The sequence below is a fragment of the Sprattus sprattus genome (genome assembly GCF_963457725.1).
Source record: "Sprattus sprattus genome assembly, chromosome: 2".
NCBI classification, from domain to species: domain Eukaryota; kingdom Metazoa; phylum Chordata; class Actinopteri; order Clupeiformes; family Clupeidae; genus Sprattus; species Sprattus sprattus.
This window is the reverse complement of record NC_137921.1, coordinates 70,037,352-70,064,113: the sequence shown is the minus strand read 5'-3', so window position 1 is coordinate 70,064,113 and position 26,762 is coordinate 70,037,352. Positions and strand designations below refer to the sequence as shown.

Here is a 26,762-nt window from a genome sequence, read left to right as displayed (position 1 = left end):
TAGAGGGAATTCAGTCGACGAAAGCAAAGGCAGCTTCAAACATCAGCGTTTTGCTTAAGTATAAAAAATTAAATATATCTATTACTGAAAGTATGACGTGCACGAAAGGACTATGGTTCATATGTTCCCCGAGTCACCAGATTGCAGAATGTTTTCTGTCCACAAAAGCAGAAGAATGTGAGAATATGTCGCCACGCCTACAGATATATCCATACCTCTGTGGGATAGGCCATTTCCCCCATCAAATAGGGCCCGAAGTGAGTGTTAGACTGGTACAGTAGAGTTCTCCTCACCATTCAACATTCAATTCCCATTTGCAAAAAATTAAGAAATCTTTTCTTTTTTTTCTCAAAAATGTCTTTAATCGAACGGGGTAAATATACATTAAACAAGGCTTGCACCACTCTGTAACTGGGTCCGACAGGTCTCTCACTAGACAACTCCTCCGTCTCTTCAGTCCCTCTCTGACAAGGAAACCAAGTGGGTGTCCACCTCCACCTCGGTCAGAATTCTGGCAAAAAAAGAAGGAATATGATGTCATGCATCTTGAATGCTATAGCCCTTGCACCATTTGAACATTTATTTATATGCTTTGTCAAGCATCAGAGGCCAACCATCATTTAATGTTATTAACTAATTATTAGCATTAGCTTCTTAACTGCAGGCTAAACCTAGTGATGACAACTACAGTGTTCAAATCAGTTGCTTTTACAGTCCGCTGTATGGTACTGAGACATTCTTAAATTGCCTCATTTAAGTCTGAAAATACCATGCTTGCTGTCTTGGAAGATTTAACCATATGACACTTTTACGCAATTTCAAAACCACATTCACAATCATTTTAAAAAACCACAATGAAGTCAGTGTGATTTCCAGTGCTATCGACAGCAAAAATTAAGTTTATAATAAGAACATTTACGAGCCAACATCATGGTCTACATGAGCCAACATAAATAACACATGGGTGAATGTGGGATATTGCATGGTAAGCAGATTTATGTGTGTCCATTTACCTGAACTTTGGGTCTTCAGTGGTGACAACTGCTACTTCCAACTCAGAGGGCTTGAAATCAATTGAAAGCACTGTTGACAAACAGGTGACTGCCGTCTGTTTTTTTGGGGGAGAGAGATAGAAAGAAGAAAGAAAGAGTATTATATAAGGGCAGAATGTAATGAATGATTTGTCATTCTAAACAGTAGTTGATTCACTGATACATTTTCTGCAGTATATGCAATTCAAAAATCATAGCATGGTAAAGACACTTTGGTGCTTTGTCACACACCTCCACAGTTTGTGCAAAGGTCCAGTCTAGTTTTTTCTTCACTTTCTTCTCCAGGAAGCTGGTGGCCTCTGTTTGCTTGACCCCTGCCGCGGTGGCCTTGAACCCACAGTAGTACCCGGCTGGGTCACATTTGTACACCTGCGGACCCAATTCTTCGTCTACGCCTATCACAATCATGCCTGAGGGTAAGGATGACATGATAAACATTAAATAAGTGCTGGATTCTCCTATGCAACACAGACACTTCAGTGGACGGGGACTTGGTTACAAGTCACAAGGAAACTAGTGGATGACAAATTGAAACCTCATAAACATGAAAATAAAGTACAACTGAAGTCAACTGAACCCAACTCACTGTCGTAAATACACACGTAAATTAGGCCTAGTGCATTTTAAAACCCTCTCATCACAGTCATGTTAGATTTTGCAGTGACAAATCTCAATGTATACATATGCACAGAGGTGAAAATGTATTCTCACACAAGGCTTACATTATCCAAGCAGAAGTTGGAACATGATAGGTATAAATCACAGAAAAGACACACAGCACTGTCATCACAACTGCTAATGCAGAGATCGTTCTGAATACTTACAGCAGCCCAGTGGCCTCATTTCAGCGTTCTGTGTATAAACCTGAGAGATGTCGGCAAGTCTCTTGCAGAGCATGTCCACTGGAATCTCATAACCATACTTGTACATCCAGTTGGCCGCCTCGTATCTTGCTCTCTGGACTTGAGATCTGCTGTCAGCTAGAAGAACAACAAAGAATATTAGCATTTGCTACAAAAGTGCTACCACACTGCTTTTTGTGCAGCTGAGTTTGTATTTTAAGGTCCTTCAGGTGGTTTTGAGGCCTTTGTCAGGTATTTAGTCTCATGTAAGATTGATATGTACGTTAGCTACCAAAAAGCACAAACAAACCGATTTACCTGTCATCCCTGACATAACACAGCCAATGCTCTCTGTGATTCTAAAGAGGTGAGTAACAGTGTCGGAATCCAGGAGCTTGTCCTGTTAGAGACACAACAGAGAAGATCCAACATGTCAGACCATTTTGGGGTTCATCTAACAGCTGAAGACATGGGTTCCAAACATAGTTTTGATTCGATTTACCGGTACTTTCTTCTGAGTGACCACCACTGCACAATCTTTCCCTCTGACCGCCACCGACGTCATACCACCCTGGTTAATAGCCTTGAAAGCATATTCTGAAGACATGGGGGAAAAAACAAACAAACAAAACAAAAACATGTTTCATATCATGTTACTTTATATAATATTAATCATTTAAATAACATGTCTTAGTCTTGACTAAAATATAAATAGGGCGTAATCAGTAACATAATAGTATGAGTAGAGACACCTCATAAAATAACTAAACACAGTCGATACCAGTTTAGTTTAGTCATTATTTTTGACATTAACTTACACTATTTAAAACTTCATTAGCACAGAACTCTGTCTACTAGCTAGGTAGCTAACAATCTAGCAAACTCGGTAACTTGCTTTTACTTTCTGTGATTATAATTAGCAATAACTGCGTGAGCGAGGTGACGAAGGAATGAATACCACTATTGTTTTCATGCATTGATCAGAACTAAGATGTACCTAAGGTAAACAAGACGGACATAGCCGTTCCTTTTTACGGCTATTAGCGGCGTCTAGCATTAAGCTAGCCATTATCCTTCTAGCTCGTTGACTGTTATCATTAACATTTGTATTCACTAAGCTGTATGCGAGGGTAAATATTTGGCTTTCAAATTACTTTAAAGTTTCGGGCAAATACACAACTACAAAACAACACACTGACTTTAAGGAATAACTGAACTAGACATAGCGACTGATGCAACTAGCTGTGCTGCCATGACAAGGCATATAGCCGGTAGGTTTGAGAAAGAAAAACTTAATGATCAAAGCTATTGCTTACTTACCAACTTGGTAGAGTCTTCCCTCTGGTGAAAAGATAGTGATATGCCTATCAAACCCCGCACTTGAACCCCGAGACATTTTCTTTGAAAAACCAAGAGCACAAAAATGAAAACACTTTAGAATACAGTTGAAGCTACAACATGCAGAGGTCGACTCCGGAAGTAACTTACCACCTACGGTTAATACTACCGGGGTCAAGCTCTGTAGCGTATGGTTACTATGGGTACCATCTCAGGCAATGGAGGACGAAAGAGATCAGGCCTAGCAGAGCTGTGCAGTGTTTAAGGACGACTCTCTAACAAAAGCCCAGGACATTTAATCTTACACCCTATGGCAGTACAAACCCCGATGGTCCTTGCAGGTTCTGCAAATTATACTTAAGAAGGTAATGTTAGGTCTTTATAGACTATTATATAGAGTCCATCACTTCCAGATAAACATAGCCTTAGTCTTTGCTATCATTGCAAGCTTGGATGAAAATTCTTACTAATGTACAATTAGGAAAAGGTGCAGTTAAATAAATGCGTAGAGCCTATATTTACTTGTCAGATAGGTCCATGCATATAGGTTTAAGATTAGAAAAGTTGCCTTTGAAATATTTTTTGATGGTCTGGCTCAGGTAGATCTTGACTATAGATAGGCCTAACTACATTTTCTGAAATCCTCTCTCAAGCTGCCTAGATAGATAGATAAACTTGTATTAATCCAGTGAGGGAAATTCAATTGTCAAAGCAGCAGGGTAGTGGGAATAGGAATCAAGTATCTACATTAACATCAAAAATAAATTAATACAAATTTGAATAAGAAATAAAATAAATAGATAAACAACAAAGTCGTTTTCAAACTGTACCCAAAGGGAAACAGAACTAAGTCAGTAGGCTAATTAGGCTAACCCTTAGGCCTTCATTTTATAGCCCTGCTCACGAGGGTGTCTAAGCACAGTTCTGAGGTGTAGAAGAGCGTAGGCCTAATAGTCCATGGCATGTTGTACTGTACTATCACTCACATTAGAGTTCTATCTATGGGCTTATCTAAGGGCTTCATTGTAAAACTTACAAAGTGTCTTACAGGCCTAAATATTGCCATAGTATGAAGGGCTATGATGACATTTGACTCCCGTGTTAAAATGTGAAAATTAAACTTATCCTCAACATCTTTGTCTTTAAATGTCTGATCTATTTTAACCATTGAATTCAGTAGGGATTCCCCAGTTACAGTAAGTTCACCTTTGGACTGACATTGTGTAACTACCCGCATCATGAGCTGCGTAATACATTCCTTGTCACAATGCATTTTAAGCCTTTGTTGGCCTCTCAGTTTGCACATTTCACATAGCGTGCTCAGTTGACTGATAAACATAAAAGGGTTTGTCTGGCCAAATTAGGGCAAAACTTCAGTTTGGTGTGTAAAGAATTTGGAAAGATGACTCACACTGAGCCTTCCTATGAGGAAATGAAATAATCAAGATGAGCAAAATGTGTCTAACATTTAGAAGCTTTGATTGTGATTTCAAGGTTAGATGCTTCAGTGTTTCCCCTACAATGATATTAGGGTGGCGGCCCGCCCCCCCAACGGCCCCGCCCGCCCCCCTTAAATATAGCGCCAGATCACAAAATAAGTCATTTAAGGTTACCTTTACCATAAAACATGTAAAATTATACTTATTGACTGCTGTCATTCAAAGAAACACATGAACATCATAATTCATTTAAGTGTTTGTGTCCGCCGCCGCGGCGCAGCGCGCCCCTGCCGCCCCCCCCCCCCCCCCTAAGCTGTAAACCTAGGGGAAACACTGTGCTTGTTTTATACAATGCATGACAATCAAAACATTTGCATTTATTTATATTCAATGCAACTGTAAAGTTTATTGTGGCTCATTCACCATATGATATATAGGTAGAAACTACAATCACTTAGGCCTTTGTTCTGTCTTTCAGTAATGCTTCAAAAAAGGACCTACCTTACTTGGTTTTAATCACAGGCATGACTTTATCAAGACATTGCTTCCATTTACTCTTCTTTCCAACCTGAATCTTTAACATTTAACCATTTTATGCACTCAGCTTTTTAAATAGCATTGGTCTAGTTCATTTGTCTTTTTGACCTAGTGTTTTTTTCTTCTTTTTCTTTCAGTCATCTTTTTCTAACCACGAGGCTTCAGATCTTATCTCCCACCCCCTCATTAAGTACAGTTCTATCTCGTTCTCTCTTTATGTGTGTGATCAGCCCACTCAGTGTCTCAAAGGGACCCCCTTCCACCTTGTGACTTGCGGAGGAGGGGAAACCATGGCACCACAGAAATGTCACAGAATTTCAAAAGTTTTCCACGAGAACAGTATAAAACAGAAGTTTATCGCAATCCTTAAAAGCATTTAGGGACATTCTTGTGAGAAATGCTAAGTTTTAATTTGGGTGAATAACTGCAAAAAAATATAAAAAAAATAAATGAGAATAGAATAGAGAATAACGTAGCATTGATGACAATAACTTTAAAACAATAATACAATAAAATAATAAAGGAGTGAAATTTTCAACAATAATAATAATTATCCTAAAGATAAATGAATACAATAACAATTAAAAAATAAAGAATATTAAGAAGTGTTTTTCAATGCAATGTGCACTTGTAATGAATCCCAGGTGGTCAGGTAAAACCACTGTTACCTGTGGCCCTAAAGTTGCAGTGGATATACTGGTCATTGTTTTCAGTAATCAGTGTCCGAGACAATATGGTTGCCCAGCAGGTCTAAAGTAGTTTCAGTCAATCCAATAGGGCTTGTTGAGGTGCAGGCAAGCAGAGCTGGTGGTCTGTTATAGCCTTCACTGTTTTCCAGAAATTCTCAGGATCTGAAAAAAAATCATATTCCTGTCCTGTTCTTGAATTCCTGCATAGTTTATAGAAGCAGTGTTAAACTGATAGCCAGTGCAGGGAATCCTGACTTTGACATCAGTCCCTAAGCGTCTGAGTTGTGTTTCCTTTGTGTTGTTCATATATGGATTTTTCGCAGATCATCTAGGTTACCAACTCGGCAAAGGGAGGTAGAAATAGGCCTGCATTTAGATCAGTATATCTCTCAGACACAGGATATGACAGGATGTCAAGATTATCTTCTAAGACAACTGCTAAAATTATGCATGGAAAGCAGCAGTTATTATATCTGGCATGTAACATCAGTGTACTTTTGGTGATACAGATCAGCTGTTGAAGTGTTTTTTGTTTTGTTTTAACCAGTTCTTAGAATCACACACTTGCATATGCATTTGAAAAGCATCGTTGGTATGCAACCTCTTTGACAGAAACTACAATAAACACGAGACCTACATGATGATACATACTGTATATTAGTTTCAACAGAAGAGTGCAAAGCTGCTGGTCGGATAAGCACACCCACTGGTGTTGTTAGCCAGCACTATCCACATTGTGCATATAAAAGGAAGATGAGATCTCTACTGGTGTCTTTGCTTTTACCACACGGAGTATGAGTCTCCCTGATTGCTTAACACTGTTTTGCAGAGCAGATCTGAGAGCATTTTTTAGTGACAGTGTTCCTTCCTCTGCTCGAGTTTGAAGCTACAGTGAACCATTTCAGTGAGGTAAAACACCATTTGCAGAGCAGCACGCTGTGGTCAAAGACACTGAGACTGAGTGGGAAGAGCTCTATAGTCAATGGGCCCAACCCCTGCAGTGGAGCAGGTCTGTGTGTCTCAGCTGCAGGTCACACAGTGACATACAACTCTGAGATGACTACACAACACACTTCATCCTTATTCCACATGTCATACCATAGTATATCACACAGACATGTACTGTATGTAATGACCCTATATTCTTAACTTTATTCTTAATTCTTCACTCTCTGAATTAAGACCCTATGTCCAACTTCATTCTTAATTCTTCACTCTCTGAATTAAGACCCTATTTCCAACTTCATTCTTAATTCTTCACCCTGATTAAGACATCCGTTTACACATTCAGCAAAGATTTAAACCTATTGTTTGGAAATCAGTCAAATGTTTTGTTCAACTCTGCCTCGACAGTTTGTATCTGTACAACTTCACAGCATTCTTGAAGCCTCATTCTTAGACATTTTATAAGCATTCTTGAAGCCTCATTCTTGAAGATTTTTTTTTCTCCAGAAAATGGCAATCACTTCAAGATAAATACCAGAACTGTAGAGTCCTCAGGTCAGTCATGTGAAATTAGGGCCAGTTCCAGGCATTGACGCATGAACTCCAGCTTGTTGAAGATAAAAAAAATGTGGCACAGGAAAAGAGGCACAAAACAAAACTTGTCCCCTTCCGCTTTACTGTGGAAGGGTGTGACCTTCAGTGTAAGTGAACTGACAAGATGTATTTTTCAGTAAACATTACACAGACTCTGACGAATCATCATCAGTGCTCTATGGAACATACTGGAAGTCTCACACAGATGCACAGGTACAGCTCATAGATAAGCTCACTGTGCCCAGACGCATGTGATGTGAAACAGCACAGCTCAAAGCATGTATTTGCAACCTTCAAAGACTTAGTTAACCCATCACATGCTGTCTCAGCTGTACATTTCAAAAGTTGTTTAATATCTATTGTGTTTCATTGAGCATGCCTTGAGTTTAAATATCTTGTTATTCTATTATTTTTTTTACTGAACACAACCTTATTAAATTATTTCTGGCACATGGATGAAGTATGCTATACTGAACATAAGCTAGATGGGGTAGTCAGGATCATCTCAAGGCAGTACAAAACGAAAAAAATACTTTCTGTCTGGAGTGACCTAGTCACTGTGATCTTACTATGTACAGGCACATCTTAAATATTGCTTTATTAATTTGAAGAGCTAAGGGATATCACACTGTTCCATCACTGAGCACACACATTGAGAGGTCGTGTACATGGACCCTAGTTTGTCAATCTGATTCAGATAGCTAATACAGATAGCCCTATCATTTAGACGAGCACTCTCTATCCGCACTCTCTATCCGCAACGATCGAAGTCTGGGGTAGAAAGTGAGTAGATTTGAATTGGTACGGGGGCTGGTGTTCGTCTGCACGGATTCACAATGAACCAGATTCAGTGAAGCTAGGCTTTATGTAAAGGGCCCCTCAGAGTATAACAGATTGTTATGTGTTGACAAGTCATTCCAACTTCGGTCTTTGTTTTGATTGGCACTTAGACTTTTAAGTTCTCTTGGACAACTTATCTTACACACAGGCTTGAACTCCATGTTTGTGTCCATAACAACCCTGCTGCTGCATTTGGGGATTCCCGAGTAGACAACGAATTCTTTGTCGCTCTATGATAATTGGAGTTTTCGTGTTCCCTGCATGACCTAGCCTATAATCTTCCTGAATTTCCCAAACAATGTTGTATGGCAGCCATGAAGACTTCACACAATGACTCATAGAGTAGCCACAGATGACTTGGCTCTCCACACAGACTCATTTATGTTATTGTACAGGTACAATTACAGGTGGTTGATCCTCTCAACAACGCCCAAAAGCACAATCTGAGTGTCAAAACAACAACTAAAGGAACACTTCAGGGGTTACAAAGTATCTCGCCATGTGCACAATCAGCACTCAGGACTCTGCAACAAACTGTCTCTGCACTTTTATCACTTACGTTTACTTACTGTTCTACTTGCACTGCTAATGTACAAACACACCCTACAGGATGTTTTTGCTGCCATTACGAATTGCCATTACAAATTGCCTTTTTTTGCACTACCATAACCTCACTTTTTAAGAAAAACCTATGCTGCTGTACGTTTATCTGTATGTTCTACGTATGTTTAAGCGCCTAGAGGCAATTGTATTGTTATGGCGCTATACAAATAAAATTGAATTGAATTGAATTCTACGTAGTGTTATGTAATGTCTTGTCTGTATGCTCTACTTAGGAAATGTTTATCTGTTGTGCCTGTGCACTTTATATGTTTCACAGTGGGAGAGTGGGAAACGTCCTATCGATTACTTTGTATGTCTTGACATGTGAAGTAATTGACAACAAAGCTACTTTGACTTTGACTTTTGACAGTTAAGTGAGAACAAAAAAATACATAGTAAAGGCTAATCCCACCAGCTGGATATTTGGGGAAGTATGTGTGGTCACAACACATTGCAGTGCAGGGTATTTTCAGTGTGTGTTTCTTTTTCTTAGCCCAGTGACTCTTAGCCCAGTGACAACACCTCATGTGACTGTGAATTCACAGAGTGTCCCAGAAGGGGAAACCTTTTTACCTCATTGGCTACATTTGGTAATATTGAGAGATGGAGCCAAAAATAAAATGTGTGCTAAATGGTGGGCGCTGTGTTGGCTTGGTGGAAGATTGACTGGGAAAGAACAGGGAATTTAGAGGGAGTTATTGCCTCCTACTGCCAATGTCAAAACAAAGGTCACTTTCTGTATTGTACAGCTAAGCAAAACATCAGGAGTGAGTAAGTAGCCAATTATAGGACAGGCCGCCTAAGGAAAAAGTTTTTTTTATAACATGTATGAGGCATTAAAATGGACAACGCATTCTGACCCTAACCGTCGTTTGACGGCTAGACGCTGTTGTGAATCCATACAAATCTTGAAGATCATGAGATAAAGGGCTTTTGCCAGTTGCCAAGGGAGTTTCTTAAGTTAGAGCTAACCTGTTCTTTTAGGTTATTGTTTATAATGTCTACCCAAATGTAATGTAATATATGGGTTTCCATCCATGTTTCTAGCTATATCTTGAAAATCTGTCTTAAAGAAACCTCAAAGGAAGCAAATGTTTTGGTGTCCGTTTAGTATTTCCATTTTGAACTAATTTCAATATGCAAAACTGGATACACAGGAACTGTAAAAAAAAAATAAAAAATAAAAAGGACACCTGGCTGACAATAGAGGTGGTTACACAATTGACCCATCGGACACATTATACTCTTGAGCCATCCTTTAAAAATGTTGAAATAAACCAGAATGAGTTCACAAAGGATCTTGGCCTGGTGCTTTGTCGTCGGAATTTCCCTTCTCGGCCCGCAGACGTCCATCTTCAGTCCACTCCATCCAAAGTGAGCACCTGGCACATGTGTAGTGCGTAAAGAGGAAGAGGTTATTTGTTTTGCAACTACAGTGCCTGAAGTGCTCACCTATTGTGTGAATGAAGAACTGCCGGGGCCCCAGATAGTCACAAGCTCCTCATAACACACACACAACAGTCTGTTTGTCTGCAGCATCACGACTTATGGTCTTAACAAGCCCAAAGTAGATCCCCCCCCCCCCCCCCCCACAGTCTGATGTAAAATGTGTTATTGCCTTAGAGCAGATTCTGTAGTTCAGTATAAGATAATTCAGGCTTTGTTAAATTAGTATCAATGAATGAATTCACACCTGAGATGGAAGAGGGATTTTTTTGTATTATTTGCGAGCGAGAGAAACGTGTCAAAGAGACTTAAAGCATATCACACAGCCATCCGCCGTCAGTGTCTCCACAACTTCCTGAAAAACTTTCTCGGTTCCACATTTCTGAAAACCCCTGAACTTTCCCCTGTTTGCCGCTCCCTCTATTCCTCAGTGCCTCTCCCAGGCTGCCATGAGCTGGCCAGCCGTTTGGTAGAGCGCAGCACACATGGTTTGTCTGCACTTGAGTGCCTTCCCAGACCAACCCTCTGACACGAGCGCTACTGTCCAGAGCCTGGAGCTGAACTTTGCTTTGGAAGAGGGGTGGAGAGAGAGAGAGCAAGAGAGAGAGAGGGGTGGAGAGAGAGAGCAAGAGAGAGGCACATCTGCAATCACTTGAACTTTCAGGGGAATTCCTCACGCTGCTTCTGTATGCTTTTACGAAGTCAAAGTACAGTTTGGGAGTCGCAGACGTGGCTCTACTGTGCCTGAATTTGTCTTCCTTCCAGACAGACTCACAGCTGCACGTATAGCCTACACTATTAAATTAAACTGCATAACCGGGCAGAAGAAGCACAGTTGATTGAGCATAAGGAAGACATATGATGTACTTTCCAAAAATATATACTGGCTCACTGGTAGTTACTCTGTGATGTCCAAGTTCAGTGTAATGTGCAAAGAATTACATATTAAGAATCTAATTAGGAGGATTTACCTGAAAGAAACTATATCAGAACATGAAGCGTTTCACTTTCATCGCCCCCTATACAAGTTATTAGTTGAACAAAAGAGTGTCCGTCTTTAAACAGATGTGCCGTTTGGCTTCAGCCCAAGCCAGTGCTCGGCACGAAAGCCTCAACACCATATATGAAATACCTTGGTATTTGCATACGCTGGATGTGCTTCATTTGGATGGCCATGGCTATAATTATCTACAGTGAGCCGTCACATGGTGCGTGGGGATTTGTTCTGGCGTCCACAAACGCAGGGATTTTCCTTCCTTCCTGGATGTTGGTTCTCTTTTATCTTTAGCATTTCCTCTTTGGAAACAGAAATAACACTCACGATCCTGTGAACGATAATGCATTGTCAGGTGGGCCCTTGTGATGTTTCAAATGTTCAAAACAGCACAGAGGCCCAAGAAGACAACTCAGCATGTGGAGGAAAGTTTACAGGGCTACAGACAGGGTCTGTGAGCCATTGGTCAAGAGGGTGGATACACAGGAATTAAATGAAGTATTAAAACCAACCCAGTAACAACATTGTTTAGCTTAGTGATCGACGATAGCGTTCGGGGCTTTTTAGGACAAAGGGGTGGCACAGGGAGTGAGCTTGGGGAGGGCGTGTAGGGAACACTGTGTTCTTACTGTCTCTATGGCTACCGCCTTTCACAACCCAAAGTAACCTTTTCACACCCAGGTCCTGCACTCTGTGGGAATCATTTCAAACCACATCCAGTTTTAAAAAGAAGATGTACTCTACTTGTAGTTTGTTTTGCATAAGCTGCACAACACTGATAATGGGTAGCACCCTTTTTATTAAATGGGTGAGAACAATAAGTAATACTTTGTATAAGAAGAGTCAGTTGTCAGTTTTTGTTCTGAAATGTGAACCACCAGCTTTTACTAGGAAGTAGTCCTTCCTGCCCAGGCCAATGAAGGGGACTTTACTTCCTCCTGCAGAGAATGATAACAATCCCGATAGAGGCCACAAACACCCAGAGAACATAGCATCAAAGATACAAGACTTTGTTTGTGCAAGATCCAAATCACTTCCTTGTATGAGTAAGAAGGAGAGATGTGACATGTCACTGAGAATAGAGAGAAAAAGGAAATGGAGAAAAAAAAGAAAGAATCAGATCTGAAATATTCTGAGAGTTTGAGTGTAGCAATGCAGTTTTATGCATTCACTGATGAATGCAAGAGACAAATGAATGGAGACTGTGTAGGCCTCACAGTGCACCATTTCCCTGTCTTCTCGTTGATTTTGTGCGGTGTATGAGCAGCTCACTATACGCGGAGCAATAGCGAAGTCAAACAGTCTGGTTGCATGTGAGAAACAGAGAGGTGGTGTTCTGCCAGGGACTTTCCACGGCTCTGTGAGTGAACCAGTGAGAGGCAGAGAGAGAGAGAGAGAGAGAGAGAGAGAGAGAGAGAGAGAGACAGACAGAGAGAGAGAGAGAGACAGACAGACAGACAGAGAGAGCGAGAGAGAGATCTTTTTTTTTGGTACAAAAGCAGACAGCAAACACAAACCTGCTGTGTGAAAGACATCTACAAGGACCCCACCCCCACTCCCACCCTGCCTCCATCCCCCCACTAATATCTGTGATCATGCAGCCAGTTGGATACTCATTAAGGGAGATGAAAGAGGGAGGAAACCCCCATATTGCATTCCCACTCAAGATGTTCATGCCAGTGTTAGACTCTTATATGTGGCATGACACATGCAGGTTAAACTCCATGAGATTACAGGGCCTTAAATGAAAAAAAAAAAAGACTATGAAGTACATGTGGTGGGGTTTGGTTTTAGCTGGATAGGCAGGGCCCGTTGCACTGGCCAACTGCACACATACTTGGCATTGAAATCTAACCTAAAAGCTTGTTCTAAAATGGTCTTGGTCTTTTAAAATTGGAACAAGTCGAACATGCAAATGTAACCGAAAAGGTGAGCTGTAAATATCAAGGTGTCAGTCTCTCAGCTTAAAAGGTGCTCACATGCATTGCATGTCTGCTCATGCTCTACCCCCCTACACACAGCCTGAATCCCCCCTCCGGCACAGTCTTGGGTTACTTCGGTTTGCCTTCTTTATTTATTTTTTTTGCTGGTGTAGAGGAACTTGGAGCTTCTCGTATAGAATTGAGAAAAAGTAAAGCTTTGTTTTGACTGCAGCATTAGGAAGTGCGAGGAGTGGGGTGGAGAGAGAGAGAGAGAGAGAGAGGGACGGATGCTGGAAATCCCCCTCGCCTCGTCTAAATGGAGGGCAGTGGTTGGGTTTTGCGGATGGGCGCCTGCTATTTTCATCAGTAGCATTTGGCTGTGCAAATGCAGGTGTCTGCTGTTACGCCTGATTGAAAAAAGGAACACAGACGCCCACTCCATCAGATGGTTTTAAATAGTGAGGTGGATGGAGTTTTGCCAAGGAGGAAATTGTAATGAAAACAATACTAAGAAAAGTCTCTCGTAGCCGAGGCCTGTGCAGGAATGCGTACAATGTTGTCAACATTCATGAAAGCTAACCAGGAACCAGTCTTAAAATTAACAACGCGGGGGAAATTCGAAGAACATGTTGTACTGCGGTTAGGACATTCTTTGGAAAAAAAAAAAAAAGAAAGAAAGAAAATAAAACAAAAAGAAATCAGCTGTAAAATGTCTAGAGTTTGAGTTCTGACGAGCGAAAAACCACAGAACGTGTGACTCAGCCAGCAGACGGCATGCTCAACCAGCCTCAGAGCACACAAAAATACAGAGCTCTGCTTCCACAAGATATTTTAAATATGCTAAGGGGGTTGTCAACTTCGCTTGGCACAGGCTGCGTATTTGTTCAATTCCCCATAACAGATAGTGTCTGGAAACATAGCTAAACACTGCTAGCCTCTCTAATTGTTAGCTCCCTCTGTCAAACATCAAAGAGTAGACAGCAGCGATTGACTTTCCACTACCCACACACCAATCTCAGAGCATAACCACTAGGTTTTCCACTTGCTCATGTAACCGACTGTTCTGAGGCCCAGTGTTCTTCAACTGCATTGGAATAGCACTCTAGCCCCACCTATGGGCCACAAAGTGATCCACACACTGGAGAACCTGTGAAGATTATGTCTGTGACACAATGTGGGAATTCTGACAGTGAGTCAAGATGGTCTGAAAAACTAGTCACCACTGAACACAGCACACCACTCACAACATTCCTTTCCCAACCAATCAGTGAGTTTTCGTTCTATTCTGAGATATTACACAATTCAATAAAATCCTACCCTCACATTACTCAAAGCCTCATTTATAGAGTGTGCCATTACGCCAGATGTTTTTATGGCCTGGGGAATGTTTCAGACAATGAAAAGTTGGTGAGTGGTGACTAAGACGATAGTCAGCAGTTGTCTGGTGAAAGGCATAACCGGTAACTTCATGAGTGTGTGTGTGTATGAGAATGTGATTATCCAGCAGATGGGATTTGTGTGTGTGTGTGTGTGCGTGCGGATGTCACAGTGTCTCTCCTCCACCCATAGTTCTCTCTGACAGTGTAGTATTGTACTGGCCACTGACAACCCTTTCTTGTGTGGTTTCATAGTGGGCCAGGACTTCAATTAAGAGGGTCACGTATACTTGCACACACACACACACACACGCACACACACACACACACACACACACACACACACACACACACACACACAGAGGAGCCGTCCCATCATGGCACTGGACTGGACTACTGGAATCTCTACATCAGTCTCACAGCCAGTGACTAATCAGAAGAGAGTGATGCATAGCTTCACAAAACACAGCCACAGCATGAATCACTCACCTACTGTATGTCTAGTCACACTATTAAAACAGATACCTAGTTTATCAAATGACCTCGGCATTCTGTGGTCATGTTGAATGAACTATATATATATTTATTAAAAAAAGTCTCCTCTCCAAGCGGACATGTCTATCTGAGAAGACTGTCTGGGCGGCCATTAGAAACTAGCTCATTTCTAACCAATGTGGTCAAAGAATTACTCAATTGCCTACATGTAGTCATATAAAAAAAGTCATACAAAATAAATACGTGTTTGTCAAGTGCCATTCTCACTTTATAAACTCAGCATTCAGAGGTCCTCTTGAATGAACAGCTCAATAAAAATAAATTAAAAAAAGAGAGCGCAAACGTTTGTGCGAGGACAGTCTAAGAGGGCATGAGAGGGGCAGTTCATGTCTAAAAAGGCAGGGTCTGCTCCTTGTGTAGTTACGGATTCGACTCACATGCTCTGAATTTCATCTGCCTTCACCTCGCCCCGGCTGCACTCTTGTGCTTATCTGACACTTTGACAGAATGACCTCAGCTGCCCTTGGACCTTACACGGACAGAGAGGCCTTTTGTAGCTAACTGGGAAGACGTCAGCTGCCACTCCAACCACACGTAACAACCAAGACCAGGCAGACAGACACAGACAAGGACAGAGGAGGCAACACAAGGAGGGAAAAAACAACGTTAACAAAAAGACACAAGTGAAGTGCATCGAAATGCATTATAAACAGTTTTATTACAGTGTGTTAAATACAAAAAAGTAACAATGGTTTTGTAAAGTAAAATAACCTCCAGTGAAAACAAGAAAAATAAATATATAAATAACAGGTTTTTATAACAACAGATAAACTCATCAGTGAGTCAGAGAGTGTAAGGCCGTATTCCCAGCATCGTATCTTTTAAGACTAGTGGGAGATGGCTGATTATCGAGTCGAGGACCTCGCCACATTATCACCAGAGGCCGATCGAAACAATTACCTAATTAAAGTGTCGACACGTATTGTAAAAACTCACAAGTGCTCAGTTTAGACGTTATCTCAGGTCTAGTGTTAAGTGAACTCACTCTAAGAACAACTTAGGCTTCCTATGTGAGGAGTGCATTTAGGTCTATGGCAATGTTAGATCCCTCATTCCATACATCCGTTCGTCCTTCATGAAGACTTGGCAGCGACAGCAGCAGCTGTATTCTGGTTTGGGATCGGTATAGCAAGGCCACTGGCGAAGAACTCAAGAGTTAGCACAGGAGTTCATGTCCTATATATGACCGAACGTCCTGTGTGGTAAAGCCCTCAGAAACAAACCAGACTAGTGCACTAAATAAAATTGTAGTTGCCCCATTCAAAACCCGAACGGTTACGACGTAACGTTTCGGCTACTTCTGCCATCAAGGCTTTGGTTAGGTGCTGGTGATAATGACGGGGACGCTAACTGTAGTAGCAGCGGGGGTCTGAGGGTCTTTGTCAGGGTCGTTGTAGTTCACCTCAGGGGTCGTTCCTTCTGGCTGGTGCATCTCGGGCTCCTGAGTCTCGCCATTGTAGCACCGCTGTTCCTCAAAGTATCGCTCGGCCTCCTCTGACAGGCGGTTGTCCTCCTCCTCCTCCTCTTTCTGCATGATACATTATGAGAGATGAGTAGAATAAAAACCGCTCTCTCAAACTTTTACTCATAGTTAACATCCTTTTACTCGCACCTGAAAACGCATTTATATTTTTTTTAAGTAGAGCGCGTCTATCCCTAATAACATTATGAGAGAGACAGGGCAAAAGTACCATCAGGATAGAGCAAGCAATGGGACAAAGTGATAAGCACACAAACAGATGACTGTACGTGAACACAAGGTGACTGAATGTATGAATGAATGAATCTGAATGCATCTTACTTATGTCAGATTCAGTCATGCACAAATGCTTGTTTTATAAATAAACCAGATTAGCCTAACAGAGGTAATACAAGTCAAAGGCTTCCAAACCTCTTTCTTTATCCTGTAGTACTCGTCGATGGCATACTGGTATTTGGCAGAGGTGATGCCAAACAGTGACGCCATCCTCTCACCCAAGTAATCACATGCTGAGAACAGAAGAGCACGCCGGTTGTCTAATCATTGTTGTTTCAACAACAGATGGGCCCGTTGTCATGTTCCTCACAGACATTTAAACAACAGCATAACACACTATTTTTATCAACAACTGTCACCTGGGATTGATATAAAAACAATTGCTACAACTTCACCAATACTAGCTAAAAACAATTCCTACAATTTCACCAACAACAAACATCAATAGCCCTGCCTCACCTGAGATTGTAGATGTTGCAGCTCTCCACATTTGAAACCAAACATAAGGACCCCAGGTCAGCTCGGACTGATAAGAAAAGAACACTCCCATGAACACCATGCATATATCCTTTGAAAATGATGAAATATGCAAGCATGCTCAAAATATCCAACCGCCTACGAGACGCCGTCTCTCTCTCTCTCTCTCTCTCTGCCTCAAACACATACACACCGTGTCAATTGGAGCCAGAAGATCTTTCTTTTCTGGTTCCTTCTCATCCTCCTCCTCCTCTTCGTCTGTGCTGTACTCCTCCATGGTTTCTCCGTTGGAAAAATGGATGACCCTGCGAGGAGTCTTCTCATTCTTCTCATCATTCTTCCCCAGGTCTCCAAGTTCAACACACTCAAAATCTTTCCCTGAGTTTGGGCTCTAAATACACACAGACACACAGTTTAGACACACAAAACAGGTCTGCTAAAAGCTACAGTATTGAATCCTGAATACGTTTTAAAAAGGGTTGTTAGGATATACACACATTCATTACTTTAAAAAAGAATGCAAGTCTCAATGCAATACACAAAATCATGAACGATAAGTGATGCATAATGTTGGATGGTAGCTGTCAAACACAGTCGTCCACTGTAATCTTGGACAGAAGATTATAATTTCAGTGCTAACTGAACTCTCTTGGCTCCTGATCATTTTTGAAATTACGGTGTCTATTGTATAAAATGTCACATTGCCGTTAAAAACAGGTGATGAGGAGGGATTTATCCATGTTTTTCACAACCTAATATCACGTTTATGAAGTCTGAAGTCGATGGTATTTAGCATTTGGCCAACTGTAAGTGATATCCTGGATTTCTGGTTCGCACTCAAATAAAAATACGAAACCTACCTTCTCTACCATGTCCATGTTCTGTCCAACAGTGACATTAACATTGGTAAGATAGAGTGATATGTCAGCCATGGTGACTCTCTTTGTGTACCAGAGTTGTAAACTAACGACTGACGTCTGACTTCCGTGGAAGCATCCTCATTACAAAATAAAAGTTCTTCTCGTCGAGGATACTGGGAAAGGTATCAGAATACAGGTCTACATTTGTTTTTAAATGTTCGGCATCCAACCGCTAGAATTATTGTAAATTGCTCTATGCATCAGTTAATAAAATAGAATACTGTATATGCCCGTTAAATGAAGATGATTTGCACAAACGCTCTTCAAAAGCTGTCTCTGATGGTAGGTCAATTTGAGGAAATATGGCTGAACAAAGTGTGATGTTAATCTACAGTTTTGCTTTTGCTAATTTGTTCAGAGTTAAGCAGAAGTCGATGGAAGCGAGAAGATTTCCTGTGATTTAAACTGATTAATTCTGTACCATAGCTGTCCTTTCTACCAGATATAGGCAAAGGCTATCATTCCCCTTCTATACAGTTATTATATTAAAATAGTTATTGTTATAATGCTGTTAAATGTGTCTTTTACTGACACTAATTTCCAATCAATTGTTTTTTGCTTTGGCAAACAACAGGCATTGCAATGGGCTGACAGACAGCTCAGGGAACACAGGATCACCATACTTGTGAACATAGCACGTAATGACCTACAATCTAAGTGTAGCCTGTACAAATCACTTTCATAAGCAGAGGAAGCCAGCTCTTTAGAGTTCAGATGTGACCCCCTAGCCAATATTTTTGAGAGATGCCTTTTTGTTTAATATTACAGTAAACCTATGTATTTACCTCAACCATGGTGTTATTATTGTGCCTTATTCCTGAGCACACAGTGGGGCTTTCCTGAACACACATTGTGACTTTATCTTATTGTCTTAATCTTTGTTCTTGTTGAATAATTCCATAATTTCAACAATGTGATTATAGCAGTCGCATAATCCATCAAACAGAATATTAATTCATCGTAATCAAAATATACAAAACTGGCTTTTTATACAGTAGCTGTATGGCATCTACCCAGCGAGCTCAAAATATCCTAAAAGGCAATCTGCTATCTCAAGGGCAGTGGAGGGTAAGGTAAAGCTCCCACAGAAAACCAAACAGAATGCAAAACTAGGGGAATGCTTTGCCCTGCTCCGCTCTTTCAGATTCACTGCCTGAAGATAATCACAGGCAGGCTCTGGCTTACTCACAGTTTAGAGGGTTCAAAGCTGTGGGACCTGAAATGAAATGAGATGAGATGAAAGACATGGCAGGTTGCTACTTGCTGAAAGTGATGCTAGGTCACGACTTCTGTGTGTTGAACTTACTCTCACTTTTCACTTGGTGACAACTTGATTTTTCAGAACTGCATTTGAGGCATTTTATGCATTTATAGACCAGGGCCATGGGTACTCTTTTTTTATGGGACATTTTAATGTACTGGGTTATGCATGTATAGACCAGGGCCAGGGGTACTCTTTTTTATGGGACATTTTACTGTACTGGGTTTGCACATTATCTGGGATTTCGTTGTGGATTTTCCAATGTCTATACTGTGGCGGTGGAAATAGTATGACATGAATTGGTGGATCGTCGAAGTAGCACAGAAACAGCAGTGAAGCCATATGACTGCAGTTGAATGAGCGTAATGATTCATGAATATGGGACATCTAATTTATCATAATCACTGACAGCTTATTTGTCATGCCATGGTGTTGTTTATCTGTAACACAATGACAGGAACCACTGAAGACTCAGTGTTACAGTGGAACTTCCAAAAGTATTGTGTTATATTATGCTATATAAGGGGGTAAATGCATAGGTATTAGGGCTGAACGATTTGGGAAAAATAATCTAATTGCGATTTCCCCCCCAAATCACAAATGCAATTAATCGTTCAGCCTTAATAGGTATGAGAACGTAAAGCATATTGCTATCCAAATGGATTGGAAACAGGTAATGCTTTGTGGTTGGAGTTTGCTTGGTTAGTCATGAGATTAAAGAAAAATATGAGAGATGACTAGACAAAATGCTTTATGGGATGTTAAAACTCGACTCGTGTCAGTGTAGTCAGATATAGGCCTAGTGTTATCATAACTCTACATCTCTTTTGCCTTGTAGTTCAGGTTGCCGATGATCCTTAATAATTTAACCTTAACCCTGCCACATATGTTTGGTATGCGAATAGATTTCCAGTGTTCTAGCAAAAGTTAAATCCGCATCTTTCAGCTTCTGAGCAGCATAATCCCCTCCCGGGCATAAACACTGCAGAGAGCGAATCCTTGATATGTGTAAAAACTGTCAACCTGCAGGTCTTTGGAGGTGGCAGCTTGTTTTGGAACAAAGCTTCAGACAGTTATGACTGTCAGGCAGGAAGTTGTTGGATGGTGAGGGATGACTTGTCAAGCTATCTCCCTCCTGCTGAGCAGCCTTGTAACATCCTGTTATATCTTTCCTTTACAGAAAGCCTGAATAAAAGCCAGTGGAGGAGATGACAGGAGGACAGCTTGATCCAGAAGAGGAGAGGAGAGGAGAGGAGAGGAGAGGAGAGGAGAGGAGAGGAGAAAAAAAGCCTGTGCATCCTGTCATGGCAAGTAGCCCAGAGAATGATAAATCTTTCTCTCTGTCTCTCTCTCTCTGTCTCTCTCCCAATCTCTCTCTCTCTGTCTCTCGTTCACCATGTGAAAATCTGGGAGATTTCAGAATCCAGCAGAGGTCAGTGTAACATCACTGAAAAGAAAGGGTGAAAAGGCTGCATGTTTGAAACAGTTGTGATATGAACAGGGAATGGAAGTGTTAGACTCCAGTTACTGCACAGTAAATAAACAAGGGGGGGAAAAGGGGAGAGTTAATTTTAGCTTGATGAGTTGTTGCTAATTACTTTGCTTGTCATTTGGGACTTGGAAAGACTGGATGCGATGTTGAGGAGATGGATGGCTCCGTGTTGCTGTCGCCTAAAAATAAGTAGCCTGGATGCATCTTAAATAAGGGATTGCCAGTGGCGAAATAATTTTGGAATTGGGGAGGGTGACGCTTAAGTTCCTGAAGCGTAAACCTCTCCTCACTCCACCAACTTTAATTCCATTTTATGGAGCTGAATAAAGAGCTTCTGAAAATCACTGTGAGAAGTATCTTCTCTTACTTCCCTCCTCCCTCCTACTTGTTTGAAAAAGAGTCTCTTTTGAACAGCAGTCTATATAGACGAGTGCCTGAAAAGTAGTGCTTTTTCTCAGGAATGACACAACACTGAATGCAGTGGTGGTAAAGGATTGCATGGTGAACTGCTTCTACTGGTCACAAAGTGTCTCTTACAAACTGTGACTCACATGGGTACTCATCAGTTTTTTTTCTTCTTTTTCTTTTTCTTTTTCTTCTGAATATGTTGAGGGCTCAAACCTCCCCAAGTGCCAGGAAAGAAAGTTGGCCTAATTCATGCAGCCAGCTCTGCTGTGAGACTGTGATCCTCTGCCCGTTTCCCAGCCTAACGATTTCGATTTTAAAGCATTTTACTCTTGGCTGCCAGATATAGAAATCACATGTAAATTAAAGAAGGCTCTTAAAAATCCTTAGGTTGGAGTGAATATATCAGCTGCCAGAAGACTGGGCAAGGTGAGTTTGGCTGAGGCGTTCTGCTAGGCATTCAGCGCTAATGTCCTGCAGTGAAGCAGTGAATTGGCCAGGTTTGAATTAGACCTGGGGAATAAATAGAATTTTAGTGCCCATTTCATGGAGTGTTTACTTGGCAGCATATGCTGGATCAATCACTCGTTTTTTTCCCCCTTTCTTTTGGTTGAATTTTGCCGTAGAGAAAGTTGGGTGGTGGTGGATATCCTTTAGGTAGGCTATCACATAGGTTTGCTTTGTTGAGAGTCAACACTCGTAAGTCTCCGCGCTCGGTGGGTTTTCCCTCTCATACACTATTTTTTTTTCTCTCATATTTATTTCCGAATGTGAGACTTGAGAAGATGAGCGTGTCAGTCATGTGCTCATGTCTCCTCCCTGACTCACTCACACACGCATTGCGCCTCTCATCCCCGGGATAAAGTCAGATTTTTTTTTCTTTTTAGATGCAGAAGCTTTGAGAAACTCACAAAGGTCAATTGAAGTGTATTTTTCGAGCACATAATACTGCCTGTGGTTACGCATTGGGCCTTCTCTGCATCAAGGAAACAGAGGAAAACATAGTCTGAGCTAAAGACTCCTCTGACTAGTGACAAACTCAAGAAGTCAGACATACTTCCTTTGATATGCTGAGATTCTGTATTCGTGATCCAAAGCCTTCCTTCTATGGCATTTCATTTCCATATGTTTTATTGCCCCCCCCCCCCCCCCGCCCAACCCCCAAGACATCACCGGCAGTTCTGCTGTCACTTGTGTTTACGTGGGCATACACCTCAGCAAATTATTATAGAAACCTCCATAGTGCAAACAGGTTGAAAAACAATATTTTACCTTTGATAGAAGGATTCATATTTTAGCATTTTATCTTACCCAGAAGACAGTTACGAAGTCTCTTTAAAACAAACAAACAAAAACTTTAGCCACACTTTAATCTATCTGTTTAATCTATTTGCATTAGACCATTGTACAAAACCGCTTTTTGAAAGTGTCAGCAATAGCCTATACGAGTAAGTCTGACGTATAAATATTTGTATTATAGACGGAAGGTTTCAAAACGTTTTATAATAAAGATGAATGCTAAGTTAGCTCTTGTCCTTTCAGACAATGATAGCTAGCATTAACGTCACTTCAGAGGTACAGTACGAGAAGGACAAAGCCCTCAACAATAGCATACATTTGTTGTTAGTAATAAAACCATGAAATAGGAAGCAATTGTAAACCATGAAACATCAAGGATCCACACCACTTGCACTTAGCTCTGGGCCAGTGCAGCCTCAGTGTTCTGGTGAAGTGTGAATTACTCAGTGTGAAGGCCACTGCACCATTGTTCCTTAGTGGAGCACTGACATAAAAGTGGCAAAGTAAATACGACAAGCACAAGGCAGATAAAGTCTCTGAAACCTCACGCTTAATGGACACTGTTAGAAACTATACGTACCTTCAACCAACCGTGGCCTTGTCATGGAAAGGTTTGGGTTGAGAGGGAATGGGTATTCCAATGTCGTTTTCATTTTATTTTCTTCACAGTGCATTGTAGTTGATGGATAACAGAGGGAATGATACATCAGTATATGAGACTAATGATCCACCATTATTTCAAGCTCAGAGAAAAAAAATAGACTTTTTTCAGTGAGAGGCATATACAATGGAAAAATAATCATTAGCTGATTAGTTTTAAATTACGTCTTTGATGTTGGTACATCAGGGGCAGACTTCTTATGCACAAGCATTTATAATAACAAGTGCTCTTCTGTGTCACTAGTTATATGCACCCACACCCCCAATTGCAGTGAGGTTCTGTTGTTAAAGATATCTCCAAGTTAGAAGTTAAAAGAAGCTTTGTTCGCGAAACAGAATTTAGATTGTTGTTCATTGTTGAATTTGGATTTGAAGCCTTTTGAAACTCTTTGTTGTATGTAAAAAAAAAGCCGAAATGTGGCAGTGGCATACCTCTGCTTTGTGTTGTGTGTAATAGACAAGCCTATGATATTGACTGTCATATGTCCTTGAGCAGGAACATCCGTTGCTCCTCACTGCCAAGCACGATATTACAGACAGTTCCTGTCCTTTGTGTGTGTTTCCAGGCTGTCTGCACTTCTATTAAAGACAAACTTTATCCCTTTTTTATGTTGTCTCTCTTCGTTCCCCGCTTTGCTGATCTCCTCTCACTCTCTTACTCTTACTCATTCCCTTAAACATCTTTCAGTTCTTCATCCGCAGGCTCTATTGCATGTCATATCAAGCACCAGTAATACTTTCCCCTCAGTTAACAGGAAAAAGTAACACTTCTGGTAGACATGTTTATATATCCAGGTACAGTATGGTGTGATACATCAGCTGCTCTCAATCATTCTATATTGAGATTCCTTAGATTAAGGACAAACAGAACACTATCAAAAGGACCAAACCTTCTAAATGTATAATGTATAATGTATAATGTATAATGTATAATGTATATGTTTAAACAGAGTAACAGTGTTTCATTCTGTTGTGTTTGCACTTGCCATTCAGTTCTACTAGATATTGGTCTGTTGTATCAAAGTCTGCCATGTGTGACCGTGTGACATGGATGGGGTCATATAGACCAGTACACATACCACATCTTCCCCTGAAATAGGACCAGACTGAGGACCTGTGGTCAGGGAACCATGTTTGTCTAAGCGCCCAGCTTTCTGCTTTCTTGCCTCCAGACCTCAAGATGGCGCTCATTTAAATGGCCTGCAAAGAGAAAAGGGGTCAGGCTCTGACCATCTACATGACTCTTATGGCAAGGGGGAAAACAACAGTTCCACCAAAGGACATGAAAGACAGTGGCTTAAAGCTATGAAGCATGCCGTCATGTTCATTGCTCAACAACTGAGCTTATCTTGATATATGTGTGTTCATATATTGCTATGCAAGTGCAATGGGTGTGGTTGGATGGTCAAACTATTTCTATGTCCTGTTCTTCAGCATGGTGTTGAAAGACACACATACAGTACCAGTCGAAAGTTTGGACACAAGTTTTTTCTTTACTTTTATTAGTTTCTACATGGCAGATAACACTTTTTTTGTTTAGTACATCATTCCATATGTGTTCTTTCGTAGTTTATATGTTTTCAGTATTAATCTACAATGTAGAAAATAATAGAAGTAAAGACAACACTTCTCAAAAAAAGATAAGGTGTGTCCAAACTTTTGACTGATACTGTATATATTCTGATCTTTAACACATAGTCAAAATAATATCAGCTAGTAATCTAATAGTGGCAAGAGACTGTTTTCTTTGATACTGTGGTCCTTGTCTTGGTCTTAAAGGGTCTGTTCTGTGTCTAGGTAATCATCCTGCCTTATTTTCACACGTTTTGATCCATTGTCTGTTGTATCAGGGTCATGGAGAGGTCATGGAGAGGTCAGTGTGTTACTTGGCTTCCTGCATCACATATCCTACCTGTAAACCCCAACAGTGACCAGCCTTTAAGAAACTTTTTATATCATGTCTTTCTGTACCTGAATGGTGTGTTTGAATTGAGCACAATTTATAGATCGGCTCACAATGGCTTGCCATTTCTTTTCCCACCACTCAACTACACACAATTGAGAACAGCTTGATACACACACTGCCTTTAAAGAGGGCATCGTGTTCATCCCTCATTACACCGGTATTTTTAGCCAACGCAGCCTTGCTCAAAACTTCCCATCTGCCAGCACACTTGCCCTTTACGCGCCTTTCGTGTGCTAAAACAGCTGTCTGGCCTCTCCCACATCACTTTACTGCAGCTTAACGGGATAGTGCGGGTGCACTCCTCAGGCTGTGAGCTGGCTCACAAGCACCCATTAATGTCCTCACTAGCAAGGAAGCAGGGGTTTGTGTTGTGTTTATGGGGGTCGGTCTGTGTCCTGTGTCCTTCGTATTGTGCAAGGAAGGGAGTCTGAGCTAGTGCTGTACTTGATTAATGTCTGTAATGGCTAGTGATAGCATTTAAGATGGGGGAGTATATGAGGGGGTTCACTCTAGCCAATAAATGTGGGTTGTTTCTTTCTATGCTTGTTTTAACAAACAGGGGAAACTCTTCACTGAAGCATTTTTGCGAATGAACAACTGGCCAACCGTTGGGAAGTGATGGGAAATAGAGATCATGTGGATGCTGAGTGTAAATCAGTTAGAATGCCAACTGTTGAAGCATCTACTCTATACTTTTCACTTTTGCAACACATAGGGTAACACCTCTCGACACACTGAGTCATACTCGGTGGTACAGCGTTGCCCTTAATATACCACCACTATTTGAAATACAGAAACACATTGTTGCCCAACATTTCATTAAATTCATAATTGTTTTTAAACCTAGGCTTTGCAGCTGTAAACCTTTTTTTTTCAGTTTGTCTTTCTTGATGTGGATATTATATAAAATGAAACTGGATTTGAAGCTGACTTGCCTGTGAAACCTCTTCGGTGAGTACTTCAAATGAATGGGTTTTTTCTTCTGTATGGAGAAACTTCTGTAAGTGGAAATCCATGGTATGTCATAGTACAAATAAATAGGTTTTCCACAGACAAAGCAGAGGCAATGTAAAGAACATATGCTCAATACACCGTAACCTTTACTGGAGATATCATTCTTTAGCATTACATTATTTCTTCCACCGGATAAAAATAAGACCAAAGTGACATTTTTTTGTACACTGAAATGTCAGTGTGGCAATACGAATGGTTATATAATGTTTTCACCGTGCCAGGTGCAGGACACAGCCTTGAAGGTGAAGCCACCGGGGTCTCTGTGTGCCTTTGTTGGAATGAAAGGTTCACCACGAGCTAGCCTGGCTCGCTGGAATGGCCTCCGCTGAAAAAAAACACA

The 26,762-nt window shown here is 41.0% G+C and overlaps 2 protein-coding genes across 2 annotated transcripts; both read right to left on the bottom strand.

Annotated features, from left to right (window-relative positions):
- Positions 1 to 346: 346 nt before the first annotated feature.
- psma6b (proteasome 20S subunit alpha 6b) lies at positions 347 to 3,368 on the bottom strand. The gene is made up of 7 exons (XM_080831795.1): positions 3,215 to 3,368; positions 2,397 to 2,491; positions 2,213 to 2,294; positions 1,877 to 2,032; positions 1,284 to 1,462; positions 1,014 to 1,108; positions 347 to 511 (listed from the first exon to the last, which is right to left on the bottom strand). The coding sequence occupies exons 1-7, from the start codon at positions 3,288 to 3,290 to the stop codon at positions 454 to 456; spliced, it is 741 nt and encodes a 246-aa protein (XP_080687921.1). The 5' UTR covers positions 3,291 to 3,368; the 3' UTR covers positions 347 to 453.
- A 12,452-nt stretch (positions 3,369 to 15,820) lies between these two features.
- On the bottom strand, positions 15,821 to 18,343 carry LOC308382933 (protein FAM177A1-like). Its single transcript, XM_080860475.1, has 5 exons — positions 18,266 to 18,343; positions 17,599 to 17,796; positions 17,388 to 17,454; positions 17,064 to 17,161; positions 15,821 to 16,700 (listed from the first exon to the last, which is right to left on the bottom strand). The coding sequence occupies exons 1-5, from the start codon at positions 18,335 to 18,337 to the stop codon at positions 16,491 to 16,493; spliced, it is 645 nt and encodes a 214-aa protein (XP_080716601.1). The 5' UTR covers positions 18,338 to 18,343; the 3' UTR covers positions 15,821 to 16,490.
- Positions 18,344 to 26,762: the final 8,419 nt, after the last annotated feature.